Source organism: Quercus lobata, chromosome 4 (genome assembly GCF_001633185.2).
Source record: "Quercus lobata isolate SW786 chromosome 4, ValleyOak3.0 Primary Assembly, whole genome shotgun sequence".
NCBI classification, from domain to species: Eukaryota; Viridiplantae; Streptophyta; class Magnoliopsida; order Fagales; family Fagaceae; genus Quercus; species Quercus lobata.
The window spans coordinates 69371812-69387135 of record NC_044907.1 but is presented as its reverse complement, the minus strand read 5'-3'; the positions used below and the strand labels follow the sequence as shown (position 1 = coordinate 69387135).

Sequence of the window (15324 nt, the reverse complement as noted above, 5' to 3'; positions counted from 1 at the left end):
TAAAGATTCTAAAGCCCAAAACCCCAACCACCTCTGTTGAAACCAAAAAATTACTTTATAAAAAGTGTTGCATGTACATGGCAACTAGGATTAAACAATAGCATAGGTTCAAAAAAGTGTGGTCATGTATGGTCGGCATCTAGCCAATACTACAAAATATATATATATATATATATATATATATATATATATGAGCCACGTTCATAGCCTGCTGCCTAGTACAAAAGCAAAAGATAGACACAAATCAAGTAAAACAAAAACAAAAACAAAAGCTGAAAAGTGAATAAGGAAGTGGCATTACCAGAAAGTAAGGAAAACGGTTTGGTGAAAGTGGGCCTGAAAAGTTGAAAAGTGGGGGTGTCACAAGCTAAAATGGGGGAGTTTAAAAAGCAACGGAGCAAATAAAAAGAGAAAAGAAGCTGAAAAATGGGTCACGGCTCAACATGAAATTAGGAGCTGTGGAGGAAAAAACTGACAAAAACTGCTCCATGATCTGATCAGTTGAGAGAAAAATAAGGGAGCAACTTCTTTGGAATCTCTCTATAAATAGAGGGAGGCACGCAAGAAAAAAAAAGAGAGGAGAAAAAGGAGGAAAAAAAGGAAAGAAAGCTGAGATACAAAAAGAGAGAAGTGCACACACACACGGCAAAGGCATAGAGAGAAGACAAAAAAGAGAGGCACAGACAGAGAGAGCAACATCAAGCAGAGGAGAAATACGCAGCATAGGTTCGTATATGGGATTTTACATCAGTCCCTTTCTTCTCTAAATCTCTTTCTCCCTCATTCTCAAACTTGAATTTTTACTTGGTAATGCAAACAGGATCGGGTTTCATGGGGAGTTCCTAACTCTATACATGAAACTTTAAATATGAGTCCTTGACTCATAACTCCTATTTGTACATTACCAAATAAAAATTCTCTCATTACTAAAATCTTTCTCTCAACCTTCTTCAAATAATTTTTGTTTGGGAAAACAAATAGGGTTGGGTTTCATGAGTAGTTCCTAACTCCATACATGAAACTTTATACAAGAGTCCCTGACTCTTAAATCCTATTTGAAAATTACCAAATAAAATTTCTCTCAATTTGTGTTGTAATGTCTTTTCTATTAAAATTGGAGTCCTTGACTCTACCCCAAAATTGGAGTCCTTGACTCTATCCCAAAATTGGAGTCCTTGACTCTACCCTTAAAATTGGAGTCCTTGACTCTACCCCAAAATTGGAGTCCTTGACTCTATCCCAAAATTGGAGTCCTTGACTCTACCCTTAAAATTGGAGTCCTTGACTCTATCCCAAAATTGGAGTCCTTAAAATTGGAGTCCTTGACTCTACCCCAAAATTGGAGTCCTTGACTCTACCATTAAAATTGGAATCCTTGACTCTACCAAATAATTGGAGTCCTTGACTCTACCATTTTAATGAAGTTCTTGACTCCATCATCAAATTAATGGGAGGCATTAACTCTACCAAATTAATTGTGACTAATTCTTTAGGATTATTAATTCTTTAAACAAGATCAAAGTTAGTAATTCTTAAAGGAAATTTTCTAATTCTCAATGTTCATAAAAAAATAATTATTGCTTCAAAGGAACATTCTTTCCATTAATTAAATTTGGAAACTTCAATCAAAATATTATCCTTGAATCAATTTCCATAAAAATATGGTCATCGACTTATCCTTGAGATTAAAACCAATTATCTCACCCAATACTTAATTAAAAGCCAAAGTATTGACTTAAAGATCCATCATTTAAAATGGGAACAAAACCATATTTGAAACTTTGAAGCTAAAACCTCAAATTAAGAACTACGAAGTGGCTTGATCCCCGCCAAGGGTACGTAGGCAACCTAAATAAATTATTAGGTGCAGCCACAAATAAATAAAGACATATGTCCTCTTGAACACACAAATAAATAAAGATGACATGATTGGAATCAAAAGGTCTTCCCTTGAAACAAGGGATTGTAATTAAGAGATACATTATTTGAATGGGTACAACTCACATCAATAAAACCCATATGCCAAAAGGCCTATGGGTGAAATTATGTTTGATGAATTTGACTAATTTGACAATATTTGTTAAACATAATTTGACGACGTTTGTTAAAACATAAGATGACAACGTTTGTTAAACATAAATTAACAATTATTGTTAAACGGTTAACAATTTTTGTCAACAACCTCGACTGCCACCCATAACCCACAGCCACCTCCATTGTTCATAGGCCACCATTAACACAACCCAAATCCACCAAATTTGCAACAAAATCATCTCAAAAACCAACCAAAATCACACATAAAAATAACCAAAATTCAACAAACCCACAAATCCAGCAACCAAAAAACCTAATGACAACCAAAAACAAAACCCTCATCACCGCCACAGCCAACAACAACCACCCATAGCAATGCTAAGCCAAACCAGGCTTCAACCTAACCAATCCCAACCACCAACACAAACCTACAAACACAAACATAGTTTGACCCTGATCCTGACCCTAACCCTGACCACAAACACAAACACATACCCACATTGGGTTCTCAGTGTTTTGGATGTCAAGGGTATGATCACCTGAAATCTGAATATCCTACATATTTGAAGTCTAAGGGTAAGGCTATGGCTGTAACCCTTAGTGATGGTGAAGTTTCTGATAATGAGTCTGATTGTGATGAGAATGGAAACTTTATTGCTTTCACCCCAAAATTTTGAAAAACCACTTGATCAATTTGAAAGATATTGACTAATTGATCATCATACAAGATAGAGTTCAGAAAATAATGAACAATTACATCAATTGAACAAGTCAATTTCATCAATTTAGCCAAATTTACCACCAGGCTTGGGTCACTGGAGTCTCAGGACTTGTGTCGAAAATGGCTTGGGGCTTTGGTCGCTAGCGACTTGACAGGCAGGGGCTGAGGAGTTGGAGGAAGACAGAAATAATAAAAAAATCAAGGGGGAGAAGATAAGGGCTGGGTTTGGTGCAGAAGAAAGGTGAAGTAGAAAGAAAAAATAGAGAAAAAAATGGCTGGAGGAAGGAACAAAAAATAAGAAAAAAAAAATTGAAAGGGAGAAGTGTTGGGTTTGGGTTCAATGAAGAAGAAAGGAGTGCGAAGAAGAAAGAGAAAAGAAAGAAAGAGAGAAAAAAGATTATTTTAATAAAAGAAGAGAGAGATAAACCAATTAAAATATATATATATATATATATATTTTACCTTTAAGCTACCGTGCACAACCAAAAAGTGCACCGTAGCTAAGAAGTCAAATCTTTTTACTATAGCTCCACCATTGTAGCCCCATTATTATGATTGTTGGTGCTAAAAAATTGCAATATAGCTTTTTAGCACCACTAACACTAACGCTCTTAGAAGCATTCATCATTTCAGATGTAAGTCATGGGAAAGGCTTAGGAACTCAAAAAGAATACCAAAAAAAAGAAACTAAGAGAAAGTAGAAACACAGCAGTATTCAGCTAAAAAGAGAGTAAAAAGAAAAGAAGCAGCAAATGACAAATGTGTGACCAGCGACTATGTTGGCAACCTGCTGTCTCAAAAGATACAATAATTTTGTTGTTTTTAACTTTCGTATAGTTGAAATAGAAAGGAGCGTTTCCTCCTCTTTAATTTTCTTTCAATTTGTTACTATCAATAACCTCTTGCTCCCATGAGGAACTACTCAATATTGACACCTTTCTTTTACATCTTCTTCCTCCTTTTCATCTTTCTCCATATCACATTTACTACTTCTACACCCCCTTACATAGCTGTTGATAATATTACCCTCGACTGTGGCTCTTTTGGCAACTCAAAGGCTACCGATGAGCGTGACTGGATCGGAGACATAGGTTCCAAGTATAGTCCCATAAAACAAAACAACAAATCTAATTCCTCTGAAGCCCAACGCCCAGTATCCAATGAGTCTATCCCCTACAGGACAGCCCGGTTTTCTTATTCCCAATTCACATGTGTTTTTCTGGTCACACCTGGCCCGAAATTTGTTCGTTTGGACTTTCACTCAGCTGCATACTCAGGTTTTACCAAGTCTAAAGACTTTTTTACTGTCAAAGCGGGTTCGTTCACCTTACTTAGAAACTTCAGCTCTTCCATTTATACTGATTCTTCAGATGAAAAGTATTTTTTTAAAGAGTTCTGCATCAATGTTGAAAAAAATAAAAAATTGAAATTAACCTTCATTCCTTTTGCAAGTGGTTCTATGAGCTACTATGCTTTCATTAATGGTATTGAGGTTGTCTCCATGCCTACGGACATGTACTATACCTCAAGTAGTTCTATTATAGAAGGTAAAGTTCCTGTTTATGTTGGCCGGTCTCCTCAGTTCTACATAAACTACAGCATGGCACTCGAGATGGTCTATCGATTAAGCATTGGTGGGAGCTCCATACCACCAATGCAAGACACTGGAATGTTTAGAAAATGGTCTGAGGGCATGACTGATTATTTGTTGAGCAACGGTACAAGCCCTCGTGATCCATCTTTGAAACTCAAATACTCAAAAATACCAAAATACATTGCACCTGGGACTAGGGACTCGATGTCTAATTTGACATGGGGATTACCTGTTGAGACGAGATTCAATTATCGGGTGAGGCTCCATTTCTGTGAAATAGATCTTGGGATACACTTCTCTGGCACAAGGGAATTCACCATCTATATAGACTATCAGCTAGCAGAAGAAACGGCAGATGTAATATTGTGGGCTGACGATAACAATACGTCATACTACAAGGACTACGTAGTAATGATCCAAAACAAGGGCGAGGACAGTCATACTCTGGCCATTGATCTACACCCTAGAACAGATGCAACTTTAAGCGATGCTATTTTAAACGGTGTGGAAGTGTTCAAATTGGGCGACCTATCTGGCAATCTTGCTGGACTAAATATGGTCCCTCCACTGATGGATTAACAACCTGCTCTGGCAGCCAACAAGTCTAATACATAGAAAACAATGTTCATTGCTATTGGAAGTGGTGTTGGCTTTTTAGTCGTGGCCGCTCTAGTGTGTTTCATGGTTCTCTGTATATTGAAGAAGACTGAGCGTTATGGTTCTTACCATCCACTAGCAAAGTGGTGGTGTTGGTTTAGACCAGATCCTTACAAAAGAGAGTTCTCAAGGAGAACAGCTTCATCACTGCCTGGAGAACTATGCTGCTACTTCAGACTAGATGAAATCAAAACAGCAACCTACAACTTCAATGAAGATCTAATTGTCAGTGTTGGTGGCTTTGGCAACGTTTACAAGGGTCTGATTGAGCAAGGTAATGGATAATACCATGGTTATCTTTTAATTTTTAGTTATTTCCAGAATTAGTCCTAATTGTAGTCTAATTACATATAATTAAGATTAGTGATACTATATTTTTTAGAGTTGTTTAATAATTTGATGAAATCCAACTTGTTTCGAGTTCCTATACGTATTGGACATGGCCATATATAAAGGAAAAATATTCTCTTACACTGATTTATATCCATTATTTTACACAATATCCACAATCAATGTCCTGATATACACATTTTAGAAGATAAAAGAAAATGTCCTCTTTTAAACACATGGAAGTGAGTATTATTGCCCATTTATATAAACTGTTTAATGTGACCACTGTGTCCAATTTTAGGGTGTCTTCACATCTTATATTTTCCAAAGAGCATAGAAACTAGACATAAGTCCTACTCTTTGTTTATGCACAATAGTACAAGGGTGGTGCTAGAGATGGTACAAATTTTAATTATATAAAACTTACAAATTAATGTGTTCTCATAGATTGTTGAAAGTTGCAAATTAATGTTATAGGTTGTTAAAATCCACAAATCACATACATTGCTACATTTATTGGGTTTTAGAAACACAATAGTACAATATATTTTATCCTTTAGGTAATATAGTGGTGGCAATCAAGCGCAAGAAACAAGAGTCTCGACAAGGTGCTCGTGAGTTTATAACAGAGATCAATATGCTTTCTAAACATTGTCATGTGCACCTTGTGTCTCTCATTGGATACTGCAATTATGAGGGTAAGATAATACTTGTTTACAAGTACATGACAAATGGTACCCTCTGCCACCACCTCTATGACACCCCTAATGATCCCCTCACCTAGAAACAAAGGCTCCAGATATGCATAGGAGCAGCACATGGTTTGCACTACCTACACACATGTACAAAGCACCCTATTATCCACCGTGATGTGAAGACAACAAATATTCTATTGGTTGAGAAATAGGTATCCAAGGTTTCAGATTTTGGGTTGTGCAAAATGGGTTTGGATAACACTGTCGTTAATACCCTAATAAAGGGGACATGAGGTATTTGGCCCAATAAAAGAGATATTCTAACTAAAGTTCTTGCTGCCAATCAAAGATAATATTTAAACAATTTCACAATAGAAAAACACGGTAATGTGAGTATGGAAAAAAGAAGTTAACAATAGTAAACAGAATAATCTTGTTAGGGTACTTTTTTTTTTTTTACACCTAATTTTATTTGGGTACCACCTATTTATTTTCAAACACCACTAATAAGTTGTTGGGTTTTCCCAAATATTTTTTGCTCTATTATTATGTTAATTACAAATGTTTCATATCTCATTATTCAAATTGGGTTATGATATAAACTATCACAAAAAGCTCAAAAACTCATATTTTATCCAATTTTATTATCATATTCTATTTAAAGCCCAAGAATACTTATACTTGGCAATATTGAAGAAGCCCATGATTCAAGTCCATAGCAAAACAATTTTATTAATGGAATTCAAATCCATGATCAAAGCCCATGATTTAAACACATGGAAATTTATTTATCCAAAGCTCAATTCTCATTAGCAACATCAATGCCCAACTTTCATTGGTAATATTAAAACCCAATTTTCATTGGCAACATCAAAGCCCAATTCTCATTGGCAATATCAAAAGCCTAACTTACGTTGGCATTATTTAAAGCCCAATTTTCATTGGCAATATCAAAACTCAATTCTCATTGGCAATATCAAAAACCCAACTTGCGTTGGCACTATTAAAAGCCCAAGCTAATTACTTGACACTATTCTATCAAAAACCCAAGGTTACTAAATACTTGGCAAAATACTATATCATAATTATTCTTAAACATATTATTATAATATTACAAACTAATGAAATTTATGAATTATCTATTCTCAAAACCCATGGCAATCATCTTGTAAAAGCCCATGGAAAGTTATGATTGTTAGACCCCTGACATATATTTATTGTTATAAACCCATGAAATACATGGACATCATTTGCATCGCGACATCCATAATATACGCCTTCGACATTCATGGTAAATATTCAAACCCACAAGCTCATCATTTAAGTTATGATGCGATTATTAGAAACCGTGAACATTATTGCAACATGGAATTCATCAAAGTAAATAGTATTTACAAAAGTATTTTGAAACTTATCCAATTATTTCAAACATTACAACTAATTACTCAAAGGCCTATTGCAAGTATTTATGAAAAACCCAAAAATATTTACTAATAAAATCCATGAGGAATGAAAGCCCATGGCAACATGTGCACACAACCCAACCCATGTGAGCAAGCCCAAGCAAAAAACACAAGCAGCCAACCAAAAGGAAACTAGAGACTCATACAAGGGAACCAAGCCTTTGAGAATGGACTAAGGGTTGTCCCATCAATTTTTGCCACCCTTTGCCTGAGGTGAACAGTATCCAAGGGCTGTCATATCAGCTAAAGTCAAAAGGATGAAGAGACTTCATGATCTTCCTCAAAACTGCACCTCTAACTGAAGGGGAGCTGAAACCAAATTATCCAAACTTCAACAAATTGATACTATAAATGTTAAAAATGATTGATTCATGTACCAAGCCCATGAATCCTAAAGGGGAAAATTTGGGAACATGTGGTTTGGAGGGCATAAAGAGATATCCAACGAACCCCCTAAAGTAGACTAGAACTTGACATCTGGCTTGGGGTGTTGAAATCTTACTTCTTGGAGGACCAAATCTCAATTTGTAGCATTAGGATTCATTCTTGATACACAATAATTAAGCTCAGTCCTGAAAATCTTGGCACTTGATGCAAAAAGCTCTAAAATCTCATCATTCCCCAAAGAAGCAAGACAACCCTTCAAAGTGGATTTTCCTACTTCTGATCAAAATCTCAGGAAATTTAAACCTTGATTTTGTCACCCTTGATGAGTCATGCATTTTTGGATTCTTGTCAATCAATGCTTCTCTAAAGCTCCATTATAAAAACATACACACCTCAGCCCACTGTGGGAGGAAGCCTCTCTAGAAAATTTCTGTCAATGACTACACTCTGCAGAAATTCAATCCCTATTTGCTTTCTTTAAGCTTCCCCAAGCTCTCTTGAGCTCACTCACAACCTTTCTCAGCCCATAGTCACCATAACACCAACATTTACCACCTTGCTTACACCTTCCTACTCCAAAAATGTCCCATAACTAACCAGGACAGCCACTCCCTCTGAAACCCTTGGTTTGTTTACTACTTTGCTCGTGCTTTAGCTTTCCTTAAGCTCACCACTCATCATCTTCAGCCTACACTCGTCTAATTTCAAATATTCTCCTCACCCCTCTACACAACCACAGCTCAAAAATGTCCTCCAACTAGACACAAATGGTTCATTACTCACAAAAAGCTTTAATCTCAGTGTTAATCCCATCTCACTCACTCAAAATAGCCCACATTCACCTTATTCATGCCTTATAATTATACATTCACCAAAATCTTAGTTTAATACTTGCTGCACTAAGCTATGGATCTTTCTCTCCCTTCATTCCATCCTATTTTTCCTCTTTTATTTGTAACTATGGAGCCTTTAATCATTGTTTATTATTATGATGAAGAATATAATGTATTTGTAACAATTGAATTTTTCCCTCACAATTGATATAATGATGGCTAAAAGTACTATAAATTTCCTTGACCAAGACACACAAGGACCCCCAGGAGTGAACATTTTCCTAAATTTATTTAATCATTGACTGCTGGAGTCTATGTATAATTTCACCCCTACCGCTAGAGATAATACCGTACCGCTAGAGGACTGATTTGAACTATGACGCCGTAAAAAGACTAATAATATAACAAACTAACAATACTAACGTGTTTATTGGGCTTTATTGTTGTCTTCTTGTTACGCTGTAGCCTCTATCTCTTGCTTGGGCGGACTTACACCACACCGATAGCCTTTGTTCTTCATTTCAAGGGCCCATTGTTGAGTTTCGGCTTGGCTACCCCATGTTCTATTTGAAAACATCAGAAATTTTCCCCTCTACATTTTGGCGACTCCATTCAGGAGCCAACCATAGTGAAAGTCTATCGTGCCCTCAAGGTGCATAAAAGCCAACAAGAAGCAAGTTAACATGATGTTAGCTCGGCGGTACAAAGTTAGTACTCTACAGCTGCACTTGATGCCAAATTTTAGAAGAGCAGCCTTTACTGCCTTACTGCAGCCTCTACAAAGCTAACATTATGTATATATTTATAAGTATATATATACATATATATATATATATATATACACGTATGAATATACAAGTGAACACTCTATTTTCTTTCCTTCAAAAAAGAAACAAAATTTAAAAAATAAAAAATAAAATAAAAAAAGGGTGTCCTCAAGGTGAACAGTACAATATTTAGACATGGTTAGTCAAAAAGAAAAAGATAACAATGCACATATGTATGTTTATATACATGCATAGAAGAATGGACACTTTTTTTTTCTTTCAAAATCACAAAACCTTTTACTTTGCCTTTGGCTCAAAAATGGTTTTATGCAAAAAAAAAAAAAAAAAGGAACCCAGTAGCTACGGCTGGAGTTGTCCTTTGCCATGAAAAGTACAATATTTACATGTGAATGGCTAAAAGAAAAGGGTAATGACACGTATACGTATGTTAGCATACATATACATAGATGAATAAACACTATTTGATGACAAAACATTTTTTCCCCTCCCTTTTGGGCTCAAAAAATCATTTTTGCAAAAAAAATGGCACTACAACTACGGCTGGAAGTGTCCCCTACTATATACAGTGCAATATCCCCACATGAACAGTGAGAAAAGTCATGTGCACACATAAAAAATTAACATTGGACAACCCCCTTTATGCAGAAAATTTCTTTAGGCATGAACCCTTTTACAAGGCAATATCCATAGTTGACTAGTCCTTTTTTCACATGAGATTTTGGTACCTATCAATTGAATGACCTTTTGCACACATAAAAAAGTAACATTGGGTAGCCCTTTTATGCAGAAAAATCCTTTTTATGCAAAAAATTCTTTTATGCATAAAATTCGTTTATGCAGAAAATTCTTCTATGCAGAAAATCCTTTTATGCAGAAAAATCCCTTTTATGCATAAAATTCATTTATGTGGAAAATCCTTTTATGTAGAAAATTATTTTATGCAGAAAATTTTCCTATTATGCAGAAAATTTTTCTGTTATGCAGAAAAATTTCTATTATGTAGAAAATTTTCTGTTATGCAGAAAAATTGTGCAGAAAGTTTTCTTTTATGCAGAAAAATTAGCTTTCATGCAAAAAAAAAAAAAAAAAAAACTTATTTTAGGTATGAACCCTTTTACAAGACAATGTCCATAGCTGAGTAGTCCTTCTTTCACATGAGATGTTGGTCTCCACAATTGAATGACCTTTTGTATAGATAACAACAGCACTTACAATTAGACAAATTACAACTAAATAAGTTTATATATATATATATATATAGCTAAACAGTTTTGCATACATGAGTAGTAACAGCACCTAGAAGTTTTTTTTTCTTCTTCTATTACAAAAAGAAAGGGGGCAAGAAGTCTTTATAACTAAGGAAGTCTCAAAACATATATTACATCCCAACAAAGTTGTCCACTAGAGAAATGAACTAAAGCATGAGTAGCCTAATCCAATAAGCCACCAAAGGTTTCTGCGGAGGACGAGCCACCGTTGGTGGGTAAGGGTAACATGATGGAATTCTTTTGACTTGTCAAAATGGATAGTTTCACTAACTTTGCTACAATTGCTTTCTCTGACTTTGCTACAATTGCTTTCTCTAAATTTGCAATCTTCACCACAAGTTCAGCCAACTTCATCTCACCATCATGAGTGATGCATGAGGCAGCGGTAGTTTTGAGCCAATCAAGAATGAACTGAAAATAAGTTTAAAAGCTTTTTTTTTTTTTTTTATCCAAAAGAAAGGAAAGCACGAGGAAGCATCCAGCAACAAATCACAGCCATAATGTAAATAAACTCAGCTATGAAATGGAAGTATGTATTATTACTCATGATTACGCATGAGGCTTAGTTGCCTCAAATAGAAGGGTACTAAGTCAAATGAAGCTAGTACAAAACTTACGGCTATATCCAGAAGAGAACATATCTAATGGAAGAAGAATTCTTGTTCAGCAGTATAGCTGAACCATTCAAGGAACTTCCAGCAGTACCCAACCTATCTTCTCCATCTAACAAAGAATGCATTGATGTCCTTGCTTTGGAGTACGATATGAAGCATAATTCAAATCCTTATCTAGTGATACATGCTCTCAATGTCAAACCATGGAAAGACTTATCATGGCATATGGACTCTCCATCGCTGTACTCATGTCGTCGTGCTACTAGACTACCATTAGTTCACTGATATATGGCTGAAGCCATGAACTTTCAAGATAAGTTATTACATCACTATCTTTAAATTTATATTGAGTATATGTTACTCTACTATGCTCATATCATTTAGTACAAATTACTTTAATATTAATCACATTCATCACTCAATTAAAACTATCACGTTAAATGTATATTACTTTATCTTTACCATTATTGCAACCATTGATCAAAAATTGTTATGTGAAACATATTGTTTGTTTCAACCATTGTTATACTTCTTATATCTTGGAATTTGTCTATTTTGTAGGCATAAAATCCCTGATCATAACTCCTTGCAACTAAAATCATCAATATTATCCTAATCACTAAAGGAAATCCTTCTTGTACCAATCGCTGAACCAAGTAGATTGGCGGTCATCCCTTAAAGAAGCTTTGTTGCCATTGAAGCCATGGTAGCCCCACGCATACTTCACTTCACATAGTGATTACATTGACATCTTTGCTTAGGAGTACCACATGATGCTCAGTTTAGATCCTAACTTGGTGATACATGCTCTCAATGTCAAGCCATAGAGAGATTTATCATAACCTATGGACTTTCCACTGCTGTACTCATGTCACTACACTGCTAGACTGCCATAAGTTCACTGATATACGGTTGGAGCCATGAACTTTCAAAGATAAGTCACCACGTCACTATCTTTAAATTTGTATTGAATATATGTTTCTCTACTAGCACTATACCACTTAATACAAATTACTTTAATATTATATCATATACATCATTCAATCCAACCTATCACGTTAAATATATGTTACTTTATCTCAAACATTATTGCAATCATTATACAAAACATATTAGTTATTTCAGTAATCATCATGTTTTTTAAATATTGGGCTTTTATTTTGTAGGCATAAAACCCATAAGAATTTTTCATCCCAATATAGAAGCCCGAATCATCCAAGAAATTCAATGAATCCCTGTCGCTGGAATCACCAATCTTGTTCCAATCAATAAAAGAAAGTTTTTTCTAAATCATCCACTGAGCCAAGTAGATTGGAGGTCATCAAAGAAGTTTTATTATCGCCATCAAAGTTGTGCCATGGCAGAAGGCAAAAATCTCATGAAACCTATCAATGGCAAATGGCTGGAGCTATGTCATACTTAACTCAATAATCATATTTTCTGCAAAATGCTTCGGAAATAGAGAGTAAGCATTATCCTTACTCTAAAACACGAATATCTTACATTTATTTCAAAACTATAAATATTTTAAGATACATTTTTACATAGACATTTGTATTTCAAACTTACTTGCAAGGACAAACCTTTTGCAACTTGACATTTTCAAAATAAATTGTTCAACCTCCATGACTATATTTTGGCTCAATCATATCAATATTTCAATGATCAAAACACTTTTCATGTTTCAAACCTTTACATATTCAAAATTGAAGACAACCTTTATGGTTGGGACTCTTCAAAATAAAATGGTCATGCATTTAGCAAGTGATTTCACAAATAGATATTACCTTTATGACCATGCTTTAATTTTTTAAGCCTAAGAATTGTAATCTTTCGACAATCAAAATATCTTGGCAAAAGAAATTTTTGATTAAAGAAAATATAGCCTATACGTTTGAACCAGCTTCAAGTCATTTCAAGAAAAAAAAAAAAAACAACATATATGATTGAACCAATTTTCAAAACATCACGTATAATACAACATTTACGGCTATATAAGCTTACAACATACTTCACATTACATAGTGACTACGTTACATTACATTACATCACAATATATCACAAAAGTAAATTTTTGAAAAGAAAAAAGATACACCTAAGAAAATATAAGAATCTACTCCAACAAAGCCATTGCCAAAGATCTCCACTAGAGGGGAAACACCGTTGAAAGACACATGATCTCATCCCTCTGATTAAAAGATAAAGTTCAGCCACCATTAACACAGTATTCTCCTCAGATCGGCTATCTCCATCATCATGAACAGTACATGATTCAGTGGCACAATAAATATGACTACAACTAGAGCAATAGTCCTCTCACAACAACACCGACCTTGCATCGAACCATGAAGCTAGAATGTTTCTTTCCAATATCTCCAAATACCCTTGACGATCAATTTTTTCAAGAGTAATGACAACAAATTTTCCCTGCTCTACCATGAGGTAAGAGACCATAGTTAAATATCCAACGATAATAACAAAAGAGCAAATGAACAGTATCAAGACATAATTCCTTCTACCAATATGAGCAATTTCAGATCATACTTGGAGATTCATTTATTTTAAGGAACATCGTGGAGATATGGCAGAATCGTGGTTGGAACTCTTCAAAAGCAGTCTCTCTAGCCATAACAGAATCAGTAAGGCTTTGTCAATTGCCATTATGTCTTTGACAGCAAAACCTGAAGTGAAAATGCATCAGCAATAAATATTCATGATAAGAAAAAGGGAAGGGGCATAAAGTCTGTATCCGTATCCTCAAATTCATCATCATACTTCCTCGACTATGTCTTGTTATTATCACCAAGTTGTTGGAACCATAAGGTCAAAGAAATGCAAGGCCGTGAATGAAGATGAGAAAGGAAAGAAAGGATGTAAGAAGATAAGGTGTTCTTGAAGAAACCTCTTCCATAGGTTCATAAATCTTCGTCCTACCGGCAATGTTCTTCCCCTAAATTGCTTCATCATGACAGTCGGACCTATGGAACCAATAGTTCGGTTAACAAAAGTAACAGTTTGTTCTAAATAACCATCATTGAAGGGTCTAGATTCATTACGGCTGGAAGTCTCACTAGATTAGACTTGGGGACTTCCACCACAGTGTCTGGATATCTCCTCCATGAACCAGACAACTATTAAATTCAGCTTCTCTAGATTCCAATGGCGCATCAGATTATGGAATACAATCTTATAGCGGAACAATATCACATCACCAATGATATTGGCTTTATGAAGGGATCAACAAGACACTTTATTATCAATCTTTTAGCTTATTCAATTAGGCCAATCAATAATGGGCCCACAAAGACCCATAAAGCGAATGGGGGCTGGCAGAAGCTCTTAATCACTGGATACAAAACATCAGTAGCAGCTAGAGCCCATACAGTTTCGTCACTAGAATATCTCTTCGTAGCACCCACTTTAGAGGTGCACTAATTGGATTATCCTTCTCAATTACTATTGAAGGACTCGTATCACCTTGCCAACGGTTCCAATTCCACCAACAACTAAAATCTCTTTATCAACTACAAAAGCAAAAGAAAAAATCAATTTAGAAAAGTTGAATCAGAAAAGGAGGATGGAAGAAGTTTGGAATGAGATAAAAAGGTTCTTATAGTCTTAGAAAAAAGGAAGAAGCTCTCTCTTTCAAGCTCACCATCTCTCTCTCTCTCTCTTTCAACCCATGCAACATAGGCTTATGGACTCATTCAAACTCACATATGTGACCAAAGGCAAGCTAATCACACATATTCTGGGGGCTAAAGGTTGTGGTACGATTTTTTCACTCAAGCCACATGCTCTAATCCTATTTAATCACCTTTATTTATTCACCAAAAATACCAAAATATCACCCATATATTATTTTGGGCCCCCATGAATATTTCTCATTAGCCCACAAATATTTCCTATCTCATTATCTATAATAGGCCAACATTTAAAA

At 35.2% G+C, this 15324-nt stretch overlaps 1 protein-coding gene across 1 annotated transcript; it reads left to right on the top strand.

Annotated features, from left to right (window-relative positions):
• Positions 1-3665: 3665 nt before the first annotated feature.
• Positions 3666-4928, top strand: LOC115985697 (receptor-like protein kinase FERONIA). Its single transcript, XM_031108611.1, has one exon. The coding sequence runs from the start codon at positions 3666-3668 to the stop codon at positions 4926-4928; it is 1263 nt and encodes a 420-aa protein (XP_030964471.1).
• Positions 4929-15324: the final 10396 nt, after the last annotated feature.